We start from the raw sequence: 25,684 nt of genomic DNA on the forward strand, positions 1-25,684 counted from the left end.
ATTACACAAGGTAAATTATTGAATATTATTTTTAATTAAATTATATTTAATTTTATTAAAATGTTTCACACAAATTGTATAATACACAATGAAAGTTCAATTTCACAAAATAATACAAATTATTTAAATAACACAATAACCTTGTTCAAAATTCAAAATTAACAATTATTTAAAAGTTTAGAATTTAGAATTTATAGAAAAAAAGTAAAATCTCAAACAAAACAACAAAAAATATCAATTCTTAGAAACTTATATCAGTCATAACTTATATTTAATTAATAAGAAATAGATTATGAACATAATTATTTTACATTTTAGTACCTATATGATAAAAACAAAATGAAAATGTACCATTTAGTTTAACATTATATTTAAAACTTAAAAATCCTATAAAAATACCAATTCTTAGGAACTTCTATCAGTCATAATTGAGTACTTAGGTACCTACCTATTAAAAATTAAAAAAAATTAACATAATTAAAATACAGATTATGATTTAAACAAAATAAAATTGATTTCAACATAATGGTATTTAAAACTTAACAAAATAACAATTAAAAGTATAAATTCATAATAGTAACTTTCTTCAATCAAATTTAACAATTAACCTAGGGATAACCATTTCAGTACCTACTTATATGGATAAAAAATTAAGTTAGGTATCTCATAATATTTAAACAAAAAATACCTTTTCATAGTAACTATCTTTCTTCAGTCACACCTAGAACTTTTAGGTAGGTATATTATAATAAATAGTTAAATTACATCACACACATTTCACAAGTATAAGTCTTATAGTTGTCTACACCAGCACATAATTCGTGTGCCCATCTTACACATTTAATACAACGAATCCATTTCTCTCCATGTATGTCATTCTTATAAGGTTCGTTACAGTATAGACAATCTTCTTCAGCTGAATCCTCGTTATCTGTGTCTATATAATGGGGTTCTTCATCTTCAGATGATTCGGGTAGTTGAAATAATGACTTTTTTACTGTTTTTCTTTTTAATAATTTAGTATTTTTTGTTTTAGTTTTTTCCAGCCGTTTTAATTTTCTTTGTTCCTTCGCTTTCATCAACTCTTCTTTTAAATTCTTTTTTTTTTCAAGATGATTTTTTACTGGGGAACTTGTAAGTATCATAGATGGCAGTTTATCTCTTTTTCTTGTACTTGGATTTCTTGTTGCTATAGGAAGGTTTGGCAATTTAACAGTTTTGGGTTGACTAACAACAGGTTCTTGAACATTAGGTATGTATTCATCATAAGTTAATCCGTCCCTGTTACTAGGACCAGGTTGACACAAAGAACTTATGTCTAGTTCATTTGTAGTGGTCGCTTCACATTGTTGAACTTGTTCCAAAACAATAGGAAAAACAGTATTTTGACTAGTATCATTTGTAGAATATATAATATCTCTTGTATCAACTGGAGTATATTGTTGAACTTGTTCCAAAACAATATTTTGACTAGTATCATTTGTAGAATATATATCTGTTGTAGCAGCTGGAGCAAAGTCGTCATCAGGGAAAATCAATGGATTAAACGGTTCAATCCCACATGCCTTAAATCCATTTAAAGCTGTTCTTAAGGTAGCTGCTTTTGAGTATGCTTCCCCAAATAATTGGCCAATTAGTGCTTCAGTTATAATATGTCCAGCATGACTTACCATAAAGTTATCACATACTTGGTTATAATAGGATTTTAAAGGCCCAAAAAAAGCAACATCAAGCGGCTGTAATTTATGGGTGGTGTGTGGTGGGAAACCAAGCATAGTTATAAAATTTAATCTGCAAAACGTAATTGCTTCTAATGATGTATGTGAAGCATGGTTATCAAGAATTAATAAAATAGGATTATCAACACTAGGTTTTGCATACTTGACAAAGTGGTTCAGATATAAAATAAAATTGTCATTTGTCATCCACCCACTTTCGTGTGCTATTCCTTGACTGCCTGGGGGTGATCCTGTCATAAATTCTGGACGCATACGTTTTCGCGGAAAGATGAAAAAAGGTGGAATATAATTTCCTGATGAACTCATACCACATACAACAGTTACATTCTTTCCCCTTTCGCCAGATGAAACTTTTGCTACACGCTTTGTTCCCAATGGTGAAATAACTTTAGGTTGTCTAGTTGGCACAGTTGATAAACCTGATTCATCAACATTATATATTTGATGTGCTGTGTATTTATTCTGCAATCTTATTTCTTTTAAAGCAAAAAAAAAAGAGTCAACGTTTGTTTTATTAAAACACATCAAACGACCAACTGATGTAGACTCAGGTGTTCTAAAGCTGAAACCAAAATTACACATAAACTTCTTGAGCCATTCTTGACCAGCTACCTTGGCTTCTTTATTGAAACGATGTGCAATACCGTTATTTTCAGCAAAATCGTACACTAATTTTTGACATTGCAATTTTGTTAAACCAAAAGCTCTACGCTAGATGTCTGAAATGTACTGAGCTAATTTGGTTAGTTCATCTGGGGAAAATGTATCTCTAAATCGACCACCATGTACAGGATAATCCTAATAAACATATTCAATGGTCAAAATATATTATAATATATGACTAGATATCATAAATGTAATTATTTGTTTATATTTAATCTTTGAACCTGTGTATTTAATTTAGTAAGAAATAATATGTAATTAAATAATACAATAATAGTATAGGTACAATATTGTTAGAATGTATTCTATATTCTACAATGAGTTTTATAGCTATTAATTATACTATTTAAACAAATAACAATTACCTAAACAATCATGCTTAGATAAGATAATAAAATAATAAAAAGAGGTAGGTAAATAGAATTTAATATTTAAATATTTTATCATATTATTATGTTTTAATTATATTTAACAATATGTAAATTCATGAATACACTGTCCAAATGATTAAATGTATGAAAAAGTTTATTACATGACTTAAGTACCTACCTCTTTTTCATTTTTAATGTAGCGTCGTAGAGTAGGTTCTGGAATGTTGTACTTTTTTGCAACAGCATTACATGATAAATTGGAACCTTTAAATTCATCTATTGCCTTGTTTATTGTGTCACGCGACCATGAATTTTCTGTTTTTCTTTTATAGTTTCTTACCATTGTAATCCTAATAAAATAGGTAGTTGTTCTAAAAATATTATACTTTTATTTAATGTACAGATGTAAGTTGACGACATCGTCAACTTACCCGTGTCATCTTGCCCCACATTTTTTTTTTAAAGTTTTAATTATTCATCATAACATGCAGTTTATTATAGTTATCATAAATATATTCAAAATATAGGTAATAAAATGCAGTTTCTGAAGTGTAAAATTGATTTAGTAATTATACTTACGGTAATCGGAAAATCGTTACTTTAAATGAACCAAAAATGTTATCAAAACGTGGTTTGGGGAAAAAACATTGATAAAATTTTTAATTCTTATCAGAATAACCTCGGTATCGAGAAATAAGTTGTTCGTAACATCATGTATGTAATTGGTAACTAATATCGATTGATATCATAATTTGTTAGGAATTATAATCAATTCGTCAACTTATCCGACTCGTCAACTTACCACACTCTCCCCTATACTAGAGAAATATTTTTTAATTAAACAGTTATTAATAATTTGTTCACATTGTTGAATAGTTAGCAATGGATAACGCCATTTTAAATCTTTTACATAGTTTTCAGTATAAATTATATCATGATAAAATGAACAACATGTACATCGATTAATAACCCCATATATACGAGCTTTTTCTTGAAAATTATTATCAATCAAATTTTCAATTAAATTAATATCGCATAACATAGTTAAGGATGACGTTACTAACGTTTTGCAAAATTTAAATACCATACTTTTATTCAAGTGTAATAATTTTTGAACTTCGAATGTTAGAATTATATAAATGTAATAGCTGACCCCGTGCACTTCGTTGCCCGTTAAAAATGCAAATGCTATATATATATAGATTCGAATTTTGATTAATTTGTTATTTACTATTCGGTTTAACGGTGTTCAAAACTTAGACATTTTCATTGACTGTTTTGATTCTCAAAAATCTTGTGAAAGCACCACTTTAATATGCGAATTTTGTAAATGCTTTCTTATTACACACTAAATTTGTGATACGATTTTACGAATGTACCGTGTAAATTGTAAGCATCGATCTATCATTGTTCAGGCTCTACGTTTATCAGTCAGTGAGTTACTCAAGTCATAATATTATAGTCATTCTGCTTACCGTTGCCGTGAGACTCTTTTATGATTATGAGAGCTGTATATTATCATGTAGGCAATCCACACGTGGTAGATTGCGGACCCCGCTAGATGTGTATAAGAATTTTATAATTTCTAACACTTAAGTTTCAAAGTTATGTCATTTTTTTTTTTACTACAGTGGGTAAAATACAATAATATGCCATCTCGTGGTTTTTGTATTGTTGCCTGTTGGTAAAACAATAAAACTTAGTATAACTTGTTATGTTAGTCTATTGCTGTAAAAAAATGTATATTAAATATATATATTATAATCAAGCTGTCCCGACACGGCGTTGCCCGCGTATTAGTGGTTTTTTTTGCATTTTCGTAGGCCATGTATTAGTGTTATTATGTATGGGAAAATTTAACAAAACATATAATATGGTTTATCACGGAGATATGAAAATTATATTAAAATTGCATTTAAATACCGATGTACTATGTGATACACCATATATATGTGTATTATCCCAGCACTATTTTCAAAATAATAATATAAGAATGATCTATGTTTATAATGTTACTAACTAATATTTATCTTGCTCGTTAAATATACCAACTCTATATGACTCAAACTTTGTTCAATTCATTATATTAATATTCGGGGGATTATGTTCTAGATTTATCTTAAGTTTTCTGTTGCCCGGAATAAAAAATTCTGATTCGCTGAACTGCTGAAGTATATATCATTTATCAGGTAGGCAATCTATCTGCGGTAGATCGCGGACCTAGTGCTGTTTGTATGCAAGTGTATGATTTAACTCTAATAAATATCAAAGTTATACCAAGTTTGACATAGTACGGTGGATTATATTAATCAATTAATACATAATCCTAACCCAACCTTAACGCACTAAAATCCGATGAGAGCGTCCAGCTCGCCGATAATGCGTCTGGCAAAAAAATAATCAAGGTTATTGTAGTCACAACGTGCATTCACGCGATTGGCAAGTTTAATTTAATTTAAATTTAACTATTGCTGTGAATTTTAAATTTACTGTGGCCATTGACTTATTTCGCTAATTCTTATTTTTGTTGTTATGTTTTAACAAAATATAACATCAGGTCTATAACTATTATATTCAATCATAATCAATAGCGACCTTAATATAGTTTATTTTCTTGTTGAACAACTGCAGTGACAGTTGTGTTTTTTTTACACCCAGATTCCGAACTTTTCTGGTGTATTTTCCTAAAATTGTATTACATAAGCACATTTCCTGCGACCAATAGAGGAATTATTATATATTATTTATATTCATATTATTAAATGGTTACCAAATGTTATCAAAATCCGTACGTAATCATATATTAATTTTATATATTACCATAGCAACCAAAAATAAATAAATATTATTCTCAAATCTTATAACCCCCATAGCAACCATTTATAAACAAAAATTTCTATCGTAAATCTCAATATTCCTGTTTGAGCACATATTATTAATAATACATATTGAAAAAAAACTATCTTATCTTTTAAGTTGGACCAAATTACACGCGGTGTAAAAAATTTCATCAAAATCGGTTAAGTGGTTTAGGAGTCCATTGAGGACAAACATTGTGACACGAGATTTATATATATTAAGATAATCGAAAATTTTGTTTAGGTTTAAATTCTTTAATATGTTCACTAGATAATTTTAATTGTGTTAAAGGACTTATATAATTTATATATTGAATTCCGTAATTAATAAACTGTTTTCGTAAGTAAAGTAATTTTGTTTTAAGACATACCGATAAAAGATTATATTGATCACATCATAGTCGTATATTATTATATTCTGTGAATTTTCCATGTCAAACTTCCTCTCCTGGTTGCCTCTTCGATATTTTGTCAGCACTCTGTTCAGTTTTCATCTTGTTTTCTTCTCGCTATATATATATAGTAAGTCTGCCTTGGTAGGTCTTACTAGTGTAATATATTAGTGAAATATACAACAACTGAACTGTCATTTTATAACCAAATTTTCAACATTAAATATGTTTCAGTTCATCTATGTATTCCAAAATAAAAATAAAATATAATATAGAGTGATGTTTAAATGACACAACTATTAACAATAATATAATGAGCAATATAGGGAAATTATATTAATATTAACATGACGGAATACGTTTTCTAATATTTTAATTATATATTTATATATATTATATATATAATAATATGTTGCGATATATTATGAAAGATATAGTATATATTATAAATATATAAATATATAGAGTTAATATTATATAAAATACATTATACTTAAATGAAATAATATAACGTAAATTGAAGTGGAAAAATATATTTATTGTATTATCGAAGTGTATTCTCATTTATTATTATTATTATTATTCTCAACTCGAAAGTCAATAAAATGCTTTGGATATATTAATATTGTAAACATATAGTATATCTAAATATCAGTATCCTTTCGTAAATTATACCTTAAAACTGTTTATTTATAGGAGTTAATATTGTATAAAATATATACTTAAATGAAATAATATAACGTGAACTGAAGTGGAAAAATATAATTATTGTATTATCGAAGTGTATGAAAATAATACTTTATTAAAGAAATGTGTATACATTTTATTACAACAGTGAAGTATACTGAGGAATATACAACAACTGAGCTGTCATTTTATAGTCAAATTGTCAACATTAAATATGTTTTCAGTTAAACATTTATCTCTTTTTCGATGATTATATTTATATTCTATTAAGGACTAAAAATATATTAAAATATAATAATATATAATTAGTTTAATGAAAAATAACTATAATATTAATATACTAAAATAGATTTGAATGAACTAATAAAGTTTTTATTCGTTATTTCATAATCAACTCGAACGTCGATAAAATGATTTGGACTTATTGATGTTGTAAACATATATTATAATATCTAAATATCAGTATCCTATCGCAAATTATACTTTAAAACTGTTTATTTATAGATATGAATATATAGTATATGTATATACTTATATAGTATAGGAAATAAATAATTTTTTGTTATTTAATTATAAGATATATGGGCGGAAGCTAATTTCACATATAATATTATCATCTCTATTACAATTGATTTGATACTGATTCTCGCTGACGATAACATATTGTTATGGCATAACACATACATGCCATGTATTCATTGCTCAATGTTATTCATTTGTTCACTATAACATTATACTATAACACTATGATGTAAAGGTTGTAAGACCGTTGTTGTTGTTTTCGGCATTCTAATGATGGAAAGTAGACCGCTTCTAATGAGAGAGAGTTTAATGCCTTTAATGAGGTGATACGTTGTTGACCATTTCCACACATCTTCATGTTCGTGTATATTTGTATAGCTAATAATTCGAGTAGGGTATTTTGAATCATATAAATACGGGTTGTAACAATATATTCGATATCACTCGTCTACTACTCGTAATCGATAACAAGTGCTCTAAGTACGACTGTTGTACGGATAAACACGAAAAGAACGAAGACGACGACGAGCACGATGACGAAGGTGACAAGGACGACGACGACGACAGAGACTACTACGATACTGAGGAATACGAGAGGGAATCACCTTCGTTATTTTACGAAAATTGAGTGAGTAGTACTATATTTATTGGATAAACATAAAACATACACATGTTATAATATATATTTATATATATATATTTTTCTTTTACTTATATCATTGAAAATAATTATTTTCATGATTTTCTGATTTTGTATATATACGATTTATTTTAACGATTGTGTCAAGCATTTAAATCGTATAATAATATAACTCATAACTTAAATATATTTTAAGATATAATCAAAATAGCTAATTTTAAATTACTATCTCACTGTACCCCATCCTAGATTAACTTTTTAATTTGTTAACTGTTAACTTTTAACTTATCGATGTTGTATCCTCTTAACTTAACTTGAGTTAATTATTGTCGTTAACTTGCCCACCTTTGAATATATATATATATAAATATAAATATCTTATCTAGGTGGTGGGGGTATATTAATATGTACGACTCTTAATAATATTCATACATCATATATTAACTATTTCATTAATTAACAGGATAATATGGAGGCTTTAAAGAAGAGTTTAACGAAATAATCCAACACACGGTTCATGTCAGTGGGGGATCTAAGTATTGATCGTCTTTATCCGATCATAAAAATGGAGAATCGGGAAACGCAATATGGTCTCACCGTTCACTGCGTGTTAGAGGGTGATGATGACGGAGGGTTGATGGAAGTATACCTTCCACGATCTATAAAGGTTAGCGATGAGGATGTATTGAAATTCAACCAGGGTGATGATAAGGTGTTAAGCCTTATTTTCAAAGGACAATGTGGAAGATCGTTTAATATCGGATTTCAATAATGAATATAAAATATAAACATGCATAAATAACTTAAATAACTATTATTATTATTATTACTATTATTTTTATTTATTTATTATCATAATAAATCAATCATATTTAATTTAATTGAAAATATGTTTTATTTTTCAACCTATACGTTATATTCATACTTTCTGTAGAATATAATATAGTGTATATAACTATGTAAGAAAGGAGTTTAATTATAGTTATAACGTATAGAATCACATCGTGATAATAGGTCAAGATATATAAAATATTTTATATTTTCTTCATGTGTGTATAATAGTTTAAGTTATTAACATTCGATCTATATTTCATATGTTGGAGATGATAGTATTTGAAATATATAATATGGTAAATGAAACAATTAAGTGTAATGTGAGTAATAATATGATATTATTCTACTAGTATCTAATAAGTGTATAGTATTATTACTATAGTCTATATGTATGTTAATTTGTAATAATATTATGACGCTGAAACTTTTTAGTAAATTCTAATATATTAACCTTTCATCAATAAATTATCAAACATGTATTTTCATTCTTTATAGTATTTCCATACGAGTTGAAATCATTTTGTTAAGTTTCCTATATGATATAAATTATAAAGTATGATTTTGAAAAATATATTAATTATCAAACATAAATATATTTACAGTGAATCTCGTGTATTGTTTTCAGTTGAAAACTCGTGTATTTTGAAAAGTGAAAGTGTTTCACTTTCAGTTAGCCTTTAATGACCGCTTAAGCGTTAACGATCATCGATTATTATTATAGACACTCGAATTTTCTCTTTTAGTTTTCACTAAACAAAAACTATTAAATCATAATCATTTACATGTTCTAAAATAAATAAAATATAGAGTAATGTTTAAAATGTTTAAATGTCATTACCATTAACAATAATGATATAATGAGCTAGTATTTTTCTGTTGACATATTTAAACAAATTACATTAGGAAATTTATATTAATATTAATATGATGAAATAAGTTATACTCTCTATACAATTGTGTATAATAGAGTTCAAGTTATTAACACTCGATCTATATGTTGGAGGAGATAGTGTTTGAATATATAATATGAAAATAAAACAGTTGAGCGTAATGAGAGTGATATGATATTCTACTATTAATAAGTGTATAGTATTTTATAAATATTATAAAGCTATGACTTTAGTGAAAAATAATTTTAAGTGATATTATATAGTTTCCGACAGTGAAAAGCGGGATATCAATGTCGAGGATCTTCATATCATTTTCATCATTCTCGTACTTAAAACCTAATAACCCTCGTGAACGAAAATGGATATTGTGCTATTCTTATCTATACGTGACATAATAATGTTCTATAACTTTTATAGTGAGAACCTCAGAGTTAGGTATTTTCTGAAAGTATGTGTTACTATAAAATATATAATATATCTTACCTACTATATATAAATGTAATGAGGTTGTCAACGACGGCGAGGTGTAATATGCATACGACGATCGAATATTAATCGAGTTATCGCCATATTTCATTTATCTATGTATACTGTTAATAATAATCAGATACATCACTATATTATAGTTAGGAGATAATGTAAATGTATATACTAGATACACACATTGACACATTTAGCGATGAACTATTGATTTTTTATTTTATTTTATTTTATTTATTTTTTATTTTTTCTACCGACCGTAATAAATAGGTGGAGTGAATAATCTGATAAAAGGAATTTGTTATCAGACTGACAGATGTCACTGTTATTACTAAATTATTGTTTATTAAACATTACCTCACCCATTAGCGATTAATCATCTGTATGTATTATTCGAGCTATCGTTCCACTGACTATTTCATAATCTGATTTATAATTCGTAGATAGTATGTGTATACATACATAATAAATAATAAGTAGATATTCCACCATTTAATTATTAGGTGGGGGCTAACCTAGCAGGAAGATTTTATAAAAATATACTTACATGTCACGGATAGTTTTTGCATGTACCTAGTCATTGTACGGGTTATGGTAGGTATTATACAAATTATTAATTTTTATCAGTTATTAACTTTATACGACCTATATAGTTAACTAATGTATTATTTAAAAAACGTTTCTATTCTATGTTTGATATATTATATTATATAAACCTCAATTAAAGCTCTCTGTATGTGTACTGTGTGTGAATCTGATTCATCTACAATATGATATCAGGTATTTTAGACGTTCATTATATTATCGGAGTTAACGGGGAGTACTTTATTAAAGAAATGTCTGTAATAGACATTGAATCATCGTTCAATCAACACTGGATATTTAGACATACGTCTTTAAAACAAGATACAAGAAGACTAAGTGTAAACAGTTACCTACATCGGTCGCATCACGGTTTATCGTTAGATTGCGGCGGAGTAGAATATGAAGAAATACATAAAATATTCCAATCATTAAAATTCAGAGGGATTTACGTAAAAGGGGGGTGTAAACGAGGGATTATCGCCGACTTTATGCAGCATGCCGTCGTACTCAATTTGGAAGACTTTGAATGCCCCCGCATTTGTCGATTGACCCGCGGAGAAACACTGCCATGCTGTGGTTTCCAATTCAGATTTCAATCCACAACAATGTACATTGAATAAAGTATTCGCATTGAAAAAATGGTATGTTAATAATCTTTAAGAATACGGAAATTGTTCTACCATGTATAAATTATATTTTACATTATGTATAGTTTTAATTGCTACACATTATAAAATACGGTTTTTTAAAAATAATTCTTAAACCCCCCTAATACAAACCATTGTTCAACCGCTCGAGGAACGGCACTGTCACTCACAGAACGGTACTGTCACTCACAGAACAGCGTGACGTTCACAGAACGGTACGGTCGCTCACAGAACGTCACGGACACTCACGGAACGGCACGGTCGCTCACAGAACGGCACGGTCACTCACGGAACAGTCACTCTCGGCCGCCGTGAACTGATTCATAATAATATTATAATACATATTATATTATATTATATTTATTTTACGTATAATCATACATACATAATACTATTATATTACAATATTATTTACATGGGTCTATGAAATACAATATAATTACAATATATTATTCAAGTGTACAATATAAAACAAAATAAATACATATATACAATATAATATCACGCGCGTAGTGCGTAATGGCCGTACCCGCGCGTACGAATCCGATCGTCATCAACAACACGTTTATCGTCAAAACGATTAAGAGTCATTTTCATGGTCTTAATCGTTTTGACGCGGTGCTCGAACGATCGGATCGATATGTTTTCCCTATACGGTGTGTACGGTGCGTACGCGGGAAGTGGTGTCGGGGCGAATTTCACACCGGCAATGGCGGCGACGGCATTCCCGTGTATCGTGTCGACGACCGATCGAGCCATCAGGCGCCCTCGCCGTCTCTTCTCCACGTCCTTCCACTCATTGTCGTGTCGCCAAAGTCACCGTCGTCGAAATCGTCGTCATCCGTGCCGAGCTCCTCGCTCTCGTCACCGTCACCAGCGTCGTCGTCCTCGAACAGACAGCGCTTGTGGTCCTTGAACGTCAAGTGATTTCGGACCACATGTCCTCGAATTCCCTTGGCAACAAGTTTTTCGTCCCCCTCAATTTTGTACACGTAAGATTTAGCCCGGAGTGCAATGAACTCGTACATAGTACGGCCCGCCGTCTCGTCCTTGAACAATCCGGGGATCTTCTTACGCGTACCGACGTAGCACGGGTGAGTGACGGGGAGATTCGAGGTGTCCATCCGTCCGAGGAGCGCGGGGTTGTCCACCAGGTCCTTATAGAAATCGCCGGTGTTCACTCGATACATCAGGGAATCTATATAAAAAGCATTACGTATATTACATATAAGAGTGTAAATAATATTTATTATTTGGTAAATACCTGTATCCATGTACATCAGTCTAATCGAATCGTTATAATGCCGCCGCATTACATTGTAATGGTAGTCGTACATTAACTCCTTGCTTATTTCCAGGACGGCAAACCCCACGTAAATAGGCTTGGAGAAATGCACCTCACTCTTTTGCAATGATACGGCGGCCAGAGTCTCGGTGTACGTGGTCACGTGTTTGAACGTTGGTTTATTCAAGAGTTTCCGCATTCGACGTGGACACGAAACCAATTCCATGGAAATGCGGTTCCGAACACATTCCATAGTTTTCCCTGTAAATTCGAATAATAATATAGGTATAGTCTGATTAATGACGAGCTGTCTGATATATTTACCAAACACCGCGTTATTGAGTAGTTTGAAGAAATCACGTTCAAATGCGTTGCCAGCCTTCTTCCTCATACTCGTATTTAAATTTATGTATTCAGCAAGCCACGCCGACTGTCGGAATTCCAACACCCTGTGAACCTATTATCGAGGTTAATTTCACGTAATTTGATTTCATGTATTATATTATATTACTTTTTCCACTATCAGTCCATTAGCAATGGCTTGCTTTAAATTTCTATAGTGAACTATATACCGCTCTTACCGCTCCAGCGTAGCCATTAACTTGTTCACTTTTGAGCCCGGCGGTACGGCATTTCGTGGTAAGAAGGGGAGATCGTTGTGCGCGTCATGCAGGTTATCGGGATAAGCGATATCGATCTCGTAGATACGCCCAACGTCGGATTTGTCAGTCATTCCGTCCAACAGCTCTAGAGAGCGATCCAAATCCCCCTCATACCACTTGAACCCCGCGTAGGGCATGTACTCTCCCATGGCGTACCCGTACAAGTTGTTACCTGCAAGAATAGGTTTAAAGTTAGTAATATAATCAATAATTGTATAAGCATTGTATATATTTACAATCCTGGTAGACGAGCCACGACGGGGGCTTCTCGGCGTCATACCCGGGCGTTTTAGGGTTGTTGGCTCGACAGTACTGTTCACTGGCCTGGACCAACCCCCCTCTAATCCCCTGTTCCACAAAGAGTACCATATCGTAATCAGTGAGTAACTCCAGTGAGACGCCCGTATACCTCAACATGGCGTCGAACGTAAACCCTGGCGCCGTATAATAATACACGGGGTCGAGATTGTACGTCGACATGCAGAGGTCACGGAAGTTTTCCATCAAGTCGGCCAAAAGGAGAACGTCCACCTTCAGGTACAAATCACTGTAGTCACCGAGGGTCGTGCAGTTGAAATGTTGCCATACCTCCGTCGCGTGCACGTAGTCCTCATCACTTACATGCTTCTCGGTCAATATACTGTAAAACTCGCGTTTCGGTGGTAGGACGGTTTCCTATATTTACTATTTGTCGGTGTACTCGTACGGAAACACACCCTTTCGCGTGACGAGTGATATATCGGCGGGCTGAAACACTTTGGCGGTCTCCCGAAACTTCTCAAAGTCACCGGGCTTCGTGAGGAGGTTCCCGGCCAACTCGGCCAGGCTCGAAGCCATGAACCGACACGAGTCCAAGAACCTCACACTGAAGTCGGGCATGACGCGCTTCGAGAACGAAATGTAGTTCTCCTCGGTGTTGGGGATCACCGTTATCGACTCCTTATAGTAACTGAGTTCGGTTACGATAAAGTGTGTGTCATATTTCGAGAGGTTGTGAAGAAAGCATGGTACACACTTGGGTGTGACGAGCTTGATGTTGCACGGCGCGCAGAGCGTATGTCTCAGCCGTCCCGACAGATGACAGTGGTCAGCGACTTTACACCTGGTCTCAGTGAACGCTAACTTGCACATATCGCACACACACTTCGCGTTGTGCATACGTACCTCCTCCACACTCATTGAAATCGGCACATTAGTCGCCTTCAGTAGATCACCCAACTTGGTTGCGAGCGCGGTGAAACTGGCGACAAAGTGTTTGGCCACCTCGTCACGCGATTCCGATCCGCGGTATACGACCGGCGTTTGCGGTATGTCGTATTTTTCCATCAGCGCTACGGGTACGTCTGCCACCGCCTTGACAAAGTACCCGTAACTCATCGGATGATGTGCGTGTATCCCATCAGTGCTCGCCCCCACCAGCTCCGTCTGTTTTTCAAGTATGGCTTCAAAATCAGCGTATATCGCAAACGGATGACGTTGCATGTTAGCCCACCCGTTAAACCCGAGCACTTCCCCCTCCTCCGGCATAACAGGTAAAATCGGTTTATTAAGCCCGCATAACCGCATATGTTGCTTGGAGAGCCTCATTGCCAGACAATTTACTTTTTTTAACCTGCTCATCGAATGATGTGAAACACCTCTTGCATATAAAAAGTCGACTGGTGTGTAATGTTTTCTGATTCCGCACCAGCCGTGAAAAATTTGAAATGTACGTGTAGTGCACTCGTTCCGAGCCTTCAACCACGAGAAGGTCAAAATGATCAGCCTTCTCGTTATCGACAACTCTGATTGGGTACACTACACTCTCTTTACCTACTTTTTCCCCCTTACCACCCTTACCCACCTTTCCCCCTTTACCGGGTTTCAATCCATATACGTTTACCGACACCCCCTTATTCCGTCGTTCGAATATATGGATTTCCGAAACAGGTGTCGGGGAGGATAGTTCGGAAAAATTGTACCGATGCTCTTCGTTATAATATTTTTGACCCACATGATTATGGTGACCTACTAGAACGTGTCTGGCTAGAATAGCCCACTTGGAGCAGTCATCGTCAATATTCATTGGATTAATGACGGCCTTTTTCCGCATAATGTTTTCTGGGAGTGGAATATACGAAGACGCTCCAAGAGGGGTATGTTCGTAGATATCTAGCAGTAAGCCATCGATACTGGATAGAGTAAAGCCTGACCCCTTTTTCATACATCGATCTTCCTCGGACATGAGCGCTGCAAAGTCCTCATCGACCATAGCACTCACATCGCTATGAATGTACGCCTCCCTCGACACGGTTTTAAAAGCTCTGTCCTCGGTTATTATCGTTTCCGATACATTTTATTAATATAATTACTACACACTTAATGACTGCTGCTGTTGCTGCTGTCGTCCGACTGCGATACCCATAGCCAAATTATATTCAGAACCATACTTAACAAAACCTTAAGAATGAATTATATAGAATAAAAGATTTTTCTTAGATAATCTATACTAAACATACGATATATTATTATATAAATTAATATATTATATATATATATATATATATATATATTTCAATATTTAAATTATTTATTCGTTAATATTTAATTACGCGCGCTAAACAATTTATATACATATAATATTACTATAACAGTTTTATGGAAATGAACGTTATTAAATAATTACGGTACTAATATATAAAATTACCTATAGTAAGAAATTATACTAAGCTAACGTGGGATATAATTATTTTAATTTGAGCTAGAATCAGCTAAATCTTTATATTATTTTTCAATATAAGTATAGAGGATTATTATTATTCTAATTTGAACTAGTATCAGTTATTCGTTTATATTATTTTTGAATATATAGAAAATTCGATATTTATAAGTATATTAAAATATTCTTTATTCCTTAATATTTAATTACACGCGCTAAACAATTTTATGGAAATGACCGCTATTAAATAATTATGAATATTAATATAAAAATTTTAGTAATGAAATATATACTATAGGAAAACGATGAATTATTATTATTTTAATTTGGACTAGTATCGGTTATTCGTTTAATTTGTTTACCTATCAATATATAGAAAATTCGATATTCGTAAGTATAAGCCACTAATTTTATATATAGATAAATACTTAATAAAATACATACCATGTTTTTTCTGCACGTGATTTACAAGATCATCCCGTCGACAGAATATTTGTTTGCATTCACCCCATGTAAATTTAATTTGTTTGTGAGATTTTTCATGTCTCCACATATTAGACTTCACAGTGAAAACTTTTTCACAAACATCACACTTAAACATTTTTACGTAATGAAGACTGAACTGAGAACAATAGTAAACTGTAGACTGTTTTCAAGAGATTGAAGAACAGTATGTCTTCTTTGAGTAAAATCGGGTCTCTTATATTATATGATATATTTTCCCCATCCATATAGCTATACAACGTATGATAAATAAATAATCATATACCGAAATGGAAAGTGATGTCCCACACGTAAATAGCCTTTTCCTAATGACTTTTAGTTGAAAGAGAAATAATATATAACTAATAACAACAAGGTGTTATAGAAATGTCAAGTTGTTATAATATTAATACTGCAGGTGATAATGTATAACATAGATATGTGATTATCTTAATCGTTTTGTAGGTGTTATAGAAATGTTAAGTACTATTATCTGTCGGGATGAGTGAGACTGGATAGGAATGGATGGGAGGGGAGGGACATGGCCGGGCAGGTATGCGATAGGCATGGAGGGGAGAGGCATAGCCGGGCAGGTATTGGAATTGAGGGGAGGGGTAAGACCGGGCATGGCGTGGAGGGGAGGGGGGCACGGCACCGATAGGCATGACGGAGCATGGCACGCGCACGATAGGGAGGGCGGTGTAGCCGGATTTACCGGATTTGCGGGGGGTACAGAACATACTAAAAAATACTACTTTCATGTAAGAGTATATATCTCTTATAAGATCTTCTACGGCATTTTGCAATTTTTCAGCAGCATATGATGCGCATAATGCCATGGAATGGCATATACATTTTATTAAAAATATTCCTGGTACTTCTTCTTCTAGCAGTGTTTTGACAGAATGCTTACAGTCGAACATGGCATTAGCTCAATCTGATGCAAAGCCAATTAGATTGTCTTTATATGGTATATTGTTTGTATTAAAAAACTTAATAATAACATCAAAAATATTGTATGCACTTGCATGGCTGATTGGTTCTAAACAAGCAAATGCATCTCCCACCAAAAATTTATTTTTATCCATAATTCTCACTACAATGGCTAAATGTTTAATTGCAGATCGGTCAGTTAACTCATCAATAAGTATAGAAAAATAACTATTTTGCATTCTGGAAATCAGATTTTCAAATGAGAATTTACCGATCACATTGTTTATTAATGCAGTTGCCTTAGTTCTATTGCAAGTCAAGTTGCTTATCACTTCTGGTGGTATACTTTTAATTAGCTGTACAAGATGATCAGAAGTTCTAAGTGAAATATTGTGTTCTACAATAAACATGGATAAACGCAGTTCCGATTCTTTTGTTTTATCTTCAAGGGTTTTTAAAGATTTAAGTTTTGACATAGGGTCAATCATATTTCTTACAGATAAAGCATTTTTCTTATGCTTTTCGGAAGATCCATGTTTACAAACTGCGATGAGACCTCCTAAATAATCGTCATAACATACATTACAGTGAAAGTAAATGTTACCTTTCTTACTGCAAGTCAACCATTTTTGTAAATCTGGTAAACGTTCCCAGTCTTTTCTGTACTTTGGAGTGTACGGCTTTTTCTTCGGTCCTTTGATTCTGTATTCATCTTCACTAGACGACATTTTAAGTTTTTAAATTATAATTTATAGGTATTGGTTAAAACTAGGTAGTATATAAATAAAGGTATATAAATTATAATATTATTTTTATCATGATAAGGTATGTTAGTTAATCAGGATTTATATTATCTACGGCCTTTCTCTCTCATACGTAAAGACCATTACCACGATTTAAGATAATATATTATCTTAAATCGTGACCACTACCCTCCACTGACTGCTTGCATGCAATAACATGAGTTATGACGTGTACTCACACAAATTTATTAATGGACAAATTAATTTTATTTATTTCAAATAGGCAGTTTTTTGTGGTTTTACCGAGAAATCCTCGTATTTCATTTAAAATCCTCGGATCCTCGACTTTTTCCTTAAATAATAAAAAAATCCCCGGAAAAAGGAAAAATCCTCGTATCTGGCAACACTGGCGTCACGTTCCAAGTGTAGTATACCAGTATCTCATGGTACAGGTATTGTCTAGCTTCGCCATCGATGGCGTTGAGCTCGAAAAAGGCCGTGAGTTAGTTCGAGCCAGGGTGGCGTTTTGTACTTGCTCTAGTACCTGTCCGGGTTCAAAGTACACGTTGTGATAGTTTTCCAGGTGGACGCGAAGTCTAACGATGGTATGACTCTTGTTATGCATTTCATACGAAAACAACCTCCAAACAGCTTCTGGCAGACTGACGTACCGCGAGTTTATGTAACTGAAATCAATAATATATATTATATCAAAAAATAAATATATTATATTAAAAAAAAAGTGTTAGGTAACAACAACATGTATCATTATATAATTTATATAAAATATATATATAATAATAAGTTTAAAGTGTAGTAGTAGTTAACTAATATGTGAAACTGGTATGCCATATTGCAATGTTATTGTAGTTGACATTGTTTTTCTTGGTTATTTAATTACCTTAATATCTAATTAAATTAAATTAAATTAGAAATTGCTAATTATAATAATATATTATATTATATAATATACATTGTATACATAATAATACATAAAAATAATAATAATGAAGTTAACGTTACTGGGAAGATTGATACAACTTTACAATATGTTTAGTAGACTGTTCTAAGTGTATTGTATTGAAATGGAATATTAGATATTTTTATTGCATAATCTAAATAAATGACATACAAATTACCCCAAAAAAATAAATACTAGAAGTACATTGCAAATATATATAATGACATAATAACAATAACAAATAAGATTGAACAGTAATAACCGTTAAACGATAAAATAATTATGCTATGTATTCATATAGCATATAATGTAATATACTATTAAATAAATAATTATTTTTAAAATAGTAAAAAAATAATAGAGAACAAATTCAGTTAAAATAATAAAAATAGTCTAAAACAATTATAATAATTAGTTAAATGTAATTTTCACAACTTTAAGATTAATTCACTTACTTATCTATTTCGTCTCCATTCTAAATTTCCAAGGTAGCCTTGTCATGGTTCTTGTATACGAATTTATATAAATACATTACACTCTTTACAGTAGAGCACAAATCAACGTTTATGTGTGCGTCATACTTAACCAGCTAGTACGGGTTGTACGGGACAACAAACTCATTGCCGACAGGGTGACTTCTGACGTTTGCCACAAGTCCATTGTTCGGTCTGCGGTAAGTCGGGTAACCACTATCAAAAACGTACACAGTCTCTTCACTGTATTCTTTGGGATACTTCTTTGAACAACTGTTGTCCAACATACACAGACTGTTGCGGTTGAGTTGTCCACGCAATCCGTGAACCATGTGCGATTTTACTCTGTCAAATAGTCGTCTTTCAGTTGCAGGTTCAGGCAAGTAGGCACACACAACATTGTCGGCGTCGTCAGCAGTAAGCAACTTGCTATCCTCGTGCAAGATGATTAGTATGTGTGTGTGTGGAAGACCACGTTTCTGAAACTCAACTGAATACACATAACCAGCTATGTTACCAACACTTTATTTACCGTCAATAATGCCAGAGTGTTGTTGTACCGACGGATTTCTTTGCGAAAATGTTTAGCTACCTGTGAATCATCTATTAACAAACGAATTAATAACTCTGGTGGTTGACCCATCACACGCTCTCCTGTAACGGCCATTTGACCGTTATTACAACACGTTGTAAAATGATTTCTGTTTACACGTTCGCAAGAGAAATGTCGGGCACTACATTGCGTGCAGACGGCATCCAATGGTCAAATGTCATGACGCTCTGGAAGTTCATATTGAATGCCAGTCAGACGGTCTCTCATGGCCACGTGCGCTCTAGGAACGCTCGGTGGAATCGGCACAAACTGTAATTAAAATGACAGTTGTAAAAGGAAAAACTGTAACCAATATTCATTATAGTGTATGAGGTATTTACTGACCTCTTCATCGACGCCTGATAGTAAAACATCAAATATATCCCTGAATTCAAATACTGCCTCTGCGTCAGCAGGCAGTAAATCGACAAACTCGATGTCACCTTGTACCACTTCCTCGGATTGCAATGGATCTTCTTTATTTATGTCCATCATTACCTCATTCATTTGGACTTCAATAATTTCCACCTCCATCTCGTTGTCATCAGGGATAGCCACGTCCACTTCTTGTTCGTTGCCTTATGCCGCAATCTCCAAGACCGGTTGAACTAACTATATCATAAAAGGAGGTCAGTTTTAATGTGCGTACAATAATATAAGCTTATGTTATATATAGTGAAAAAGCATGAATTAATAATAAGCATATTCCATAAAATTATCTCACCGCTAGGGAATCTAATAAAGTGCAACACATTAAATAAATAAAAAAAAAGAGTTGTATAAAGAATAATCAAATTTAATTAGGGACATTTTTCTTTTCACATTTAAACTCAACATCATAGAGAAATACACTAAAGACTGAATATAGTTTAATAGCAGCATTTTTTAATGAAAATTTAATATATATAACTTTTACATTTACTTATTAAAAAATAATTCAAATATAGTTTAATATATTGTAATATACTATTATATATATTATAATAATTATATTAAGATATTTAAAAAAAAATTAAAATGTGCAATTTCTAAATGATAAATAAAAATTATTATTAACATAACATATATGATATTATGTACACACAGGGGCGGACTGGCTACTTTTGGTCCGGGGTGCAAAAATAATTAGGGGCCCGTATGTTTTTTTTCAAACTTACCTAATTTAGAAAAGAGTCCAGATAAGTAAATATAAAAAAAAATAAGAATAACACGTTATTTTTTTGGAAGTATGATGCAGACATAAATATGATATAGATACTTATATATATATTTATATATAATAGTAACTATTTATATATGTAGATAGTTAAGAGTAAATTCATTTTTTAAAAAAAAAATGTTGATTTTAATCCACTCAAAGGAACACTTATATTTTATCGAATATCCAATTATTCTTAAAATTATAAAGTTTTAAAGCAGACATAACAAGTAGGTACGAGGTACCTATTTAATATATTACGAATAACTAATAAGAACAAATTCTTTTATTCATAATTCACATAGTTCAATTTTAATATTATTTATTAATTAAAATATACCATACCTACAATATTAAATAATAAAATATAACTTATGCATAACCTATATACGGGTATAGTGTATATTTATATAATGATTATAATGACTTAAAGATTTAAATGTATAAGTAAATAATATAAATATAATAATCATATTTTAAGTATTAAAATTATAAATACTTTAAAATAAAAGTAATCTACTTAGTTCATAAGAACTTTCACCCAATAAATGTATAGTTTCTTCCTCGTTTGGAATAAGATCACTTTCGATGGATAACAGCATCAAAGCTTCAAGATGTTCTTGATTAATTGCTGCTCTTAACGGCTTTTAATTATTTTTAATTTAGAGAAGGCCCTTTCACAGTTGACTTGTGTGCAAGCTAATGTCATAGCAACTACATATATTTTATATAAGTTCTTGAATGCTGAAGGCGAAGATCCTATGTAATAATATTTGTGTAATATAGAAAATGCGCATGGAATGCACCAGCCATTATTTTTACGATTTCCTGAAATAAAAATATGATAGAAAAATTGCATTTATGTTATATATTATAATAAATTTAAAAATGTACCTTCATCGACCATACTGTAATCATCATCTCAAGATTCATATTCACTTAATTCATGTTTTTCTGCAACTGACGTAATGTCATTTGAATTACAAAGGGGTATCATGGTCTTGTATGATGTAGCAAAAGCTATTAGTTCTTCTAAAACTTCAGTCACTTCAACGTTGGCCATTAATGCAAAAACTTCTAATTTGTTCCCAAATGTTTTACCACGATTTTCTATGTTTTCAAAATACCTAGGTCCACGACAAATCAACGAAAGCCCTATTAAAATGTTTTCATTTTTTTTCTCGGTATATCTTAAATCTATGGCCATCAAAATTGTATCCATAACATTTCGAAAAACTTCTATACGATATTTATCTTTACTGTCAAAATTTGATTTTTCGTCTCTTGATTATTCTCCTGGCATCATTTTAATCTTCCTTTTCCTTTTTATCTTAAAATCTTCTTCAATCATCACGTGTTCTAAATGGTTTGTTTTTATAACCATAATATTGATAATTTTTTTAACCTCTATATAAATATTCTGAAAATATTCATTTATTGATATTTTTTTCAACTCTTTTTTAAAAGATAGAATTTGATTCCAAGCTGACAAGTAATTTAATCCTTTTGACTGAAGATATTTGGAAATTGGCGTCGTAATACAGAATATATTTAGAAATAACAAACTGTCATAATAGTTTCAAAAGACACATTTAACTAGCAAATCCGGGTTCCGATCGAGTATCACTGTCAGTTGAAGTATCATAACCTTATGTATGTAAAACTTCAAGAAGTATGGCAAATCGGTCTCTTTATTGTGATCTTCATAAAAACCATGGAATATTGCTTGTAAAGCTGCGTCTTTACTATTCCAACGAGTATCTCCAACTTTTTGCAATTTTCGAAGTTTCTGGTCCAATTTTATTAGATAACGATCCTTTCCATAAATTTGTTTTTTATATGATCGGCTTATGAATGCAGTAGTAAGTTTTAAAGGGAAAATAAATCTTGTATGGATGCAGTTTTGAGGCATCTGATATCACCAAATTTAAAGCATGTGCATGACAATGAGGTTATACTGTTTGTGGGATTTCTTCTTGAATAAATGCCCTAACGCCATTATAGTGGCCACTCATATTAGCCGCGCCATCAAATGAAACACTTATTAAATGTTGAATATCAATATATTATTTACTAACACTTCTTTTATTTTTGTGAATTGGTGAACCCCTGTTCCTGAATCTAGTGGTATCAATGCTAATATACGTTCCTCAGCTTTACCGTTCAATACATACCTCAAACAAATACATAACTGATCTATCACTGCTACATCTTGAGTAGAATCAATTTCCAGAGAAAAATGTTTCACTGAAGATAGTTGAGTCGAAATGGTTTCTTTCACTTTTGAACTCATTAGTAAGATTAATTTGTTTACAGTATTTTTCGATAAAATGTTATACGACTTCCTCTTCCAGTTTTAAATTGTTTTCTAATTTTGTATTTGACTTTTCGCTCGGCACTTTCCATGTGATTTCGTAAGACAGAGTCGTATTTTTATAATAGTCTTAAAAGTTCAATAAAATTTCCTCTATTAATATTTATTTCTGTTCCAATATCAAAATCTTTTAAGTGTTCCATGTTAAAATGTAATGCATTTTCATTCCGTTTTCCTCGAAAAGCAAGGCTTTGTTTTGACAAAAATAAAATTACGTCAATTATTCTTTTGACTACTTCCCGATTTTTTGTCACATTAGTACGCCTTTCGGTATTTAATAAATCTTGGATACCAGTTTAGGACGATGCTTGTATGTATGTTTGTACTGAAATGTCATGTATATGTGAATTTTCATGTTTGCTTATTTTTTCATATAGATTTTTATTTCTACAATACACTCCTTTGACCCATGCACTTGATTGATCCGTAGAAAATGCCATGCATATACAACAGTAAAAATGTCGACTAGTTAAATTATACGATATCCATTGACGTTTTTTGTTTCTATTTCTTGTTTGTCATTTGAAATTGTTTGTTGTAAACTCTAAATGCGTCAAATGGTAATTTATGTATATTATGGATGGTTGAACTGGATGATTTCTTAAAAATGCTAATTTATATTGAATAGTATTAGTATTTGATGGAGCTATAAAAAGATTATCTGCCGATAATGAACTACTACTATCATTATCTGATTCCCCTTGGTCTTTATCTAAAATGCTGTCTTTTGTGTGTGAATAAAGTAAATTCAAATTTATCGGAGTAATTAATTTTGCAGAGCTTACAATAGATTTATCTTGAAGTACACTAGTTGTTGAAGGTTTCTTCATAGGTGAATTTAAAGAAGAGGAATTTGTAATTGAAACTGCTGTAATCGGTGCTGTTAATATTGTTGACTTTGTGTGAGAAGTTATAGCAAATGCTTTTATTTTAGGCAATGGCTCTAATATGTTAGTTTTAGGTGGTAACAATTTTGCAGGTGAAGAAATAAAAGTTGAGTTACTTTTTGAATTGAAATTAACGTAGTAGTATTTGGTAATAATTTTGATAAAGGTTCAGTTTCAGAACATGGAGCGAGCGATATGAAGATGACTCGGAAGTAGTAATTAAGTTAGTAGTTGAAGAAACAGAAGCATTTTGTGGTTTTTCTATTGTTAAGTTAAAATTAAGTTTACACTGTTTAGGATTACTTTTTACTTTTCAAGCTCTTTTTTTCACGAATTTTTCTTTTAGCGCTGCCACTATTTGTTGGTATGATGATTTTTTTTTGCCTTCTATATCAAATTTGAAACAAAACTAAGAAAAAAAAAAGAATAATTGTAGTTATTCCGAGTTCATAAAATGTTCTTATTTTTATTTTTTATTGCGTACTATAATAGTATATTTAAGTATCCAAGTACCTACATGTAACTCTGGATCAACCGAAATATAAAATTTTGAGTAATATCTTATCAGATATCGAAGGAGTACAATTATTTACGTTCTACGAAAACGAACAAGTTATTGAACCTGAAAAAACCCTACCAAACTCTGTGTATATTCTAGACGATATTTTGACAGAGGGGCAAGGAGTATGTAAATCAATCTTTGCAAGGAAAAAGCATAACCTTATAGATGTTTGCTATCTAGCTCAGAGTTATTCAAGAGTATCAAAACATCTTTTGCGTGATAACGCTAACCTTATCGTTTTATTTAAACAAGATGAAACTAATTTAAAACATGTTTACATGGAGCATTGCTCTGGTGACATGTCGTATACAGAATTTAAAGATTTCTGTACATCGTGTTGGCGTAAGGGGAGGTTCAACTTTTTCGTAATAAACAAAGACTGTGAACGCGATAATGGGCGTTATCGTCACGGCTTCGACACGTTTGTTATTATATAAACTTATGTTTTTTAAAAAAACATTTCATTCACGATCATGGACGCCAGTGGTGAAGAACTCGAAGAATTGATAAAAGCAAAAGAAAATA

At 31.7% G+C, this 25,684-nt stretch overlaps 3 protein-coding genes across 3 annotated transcripts; all 3 read right to left on the reverse strand.

The window, feature by feature from the left end:
- Window positions 1–12,066: 12,066 nt before the first annotated feature.
- Window positions 12,067–12,984, reverse strand: LOC126553384 (uncharacterized). Its single transcript, XM_050208555.1, has 3 exons — window positions 12,918–12,984; window positions 12,573–12,854; window positions 12,067–12,506 (listed from the first exon to the last, which is right to left on the reverse strand). The coding sequence occupies exons 1-3, from the start codon at window positions 12,982–12,984 to the stop codon at window positions 12,067–12,069; spliced, it is 789 nt and encodes a 262-aa protein (XP_050064512.1).
- A 142-nt stretch (window positions 12,985–13,126) lies between these two features.
- LOC126553403 (uncharacterized) lies at window positions 13,127–13,828 on the reverse strand. The gene is made up of 2 exons (XM_050208572.1): window positions 13,492–13,828; window positions 13,127–13,427 (listed from the first exon to the last, which is right to left on the reverse strand). The coding sequence occupies exons 1-2, from the start codon at window positions 13,757–13,759 to the stop codon at window positions 13,171–13,173; spliced, it is 525 nt and encodes a 174-aa protein (XP_050064529.1). The 5' UTR covers window positions 13,760–13,828; the 3' UTR covers window positions 13,127–13,170.
- A 6,481-nt stretch (window positions 13,829–20,309) lies between these two features.
- LOC126553378 (uncharacterized) lies at window positions 20,310–20,672 on the reverse strand. Its single transcript, XM_050208551.1, has 2 exons — window positions 20,484–20,672; window positions 20,310–20,408 (listed from the first exon to the last, which is right to left on the reverse strand). The coding sequence occupies exons 1-2, from the start codon at window positions 20,670–20,672 to the stop codon at window positions 20,310–20,312; spliced, it is 288 nt and encodes a 95-aa protein (XP_050064508.1).
- Window positions 20,673–25,684: the final 5,012 nt, after the last annotated feature.

Source organism: Aphis gossypii, unplaced genomic scaffold, assembly GCF_020184175.1.
Source record: "Aphis gossypii isolate Hap1 unplaced genomic scaffold, ASM2018417v2 Contig00225, whole genome shotgun sequence".
NCBI classification, from domain to species: Eukaryota; Metazoa; Arthropoda; class Insecta; order Hemiptera; family Aphididae; genus Aphis; species Aphis gossypii.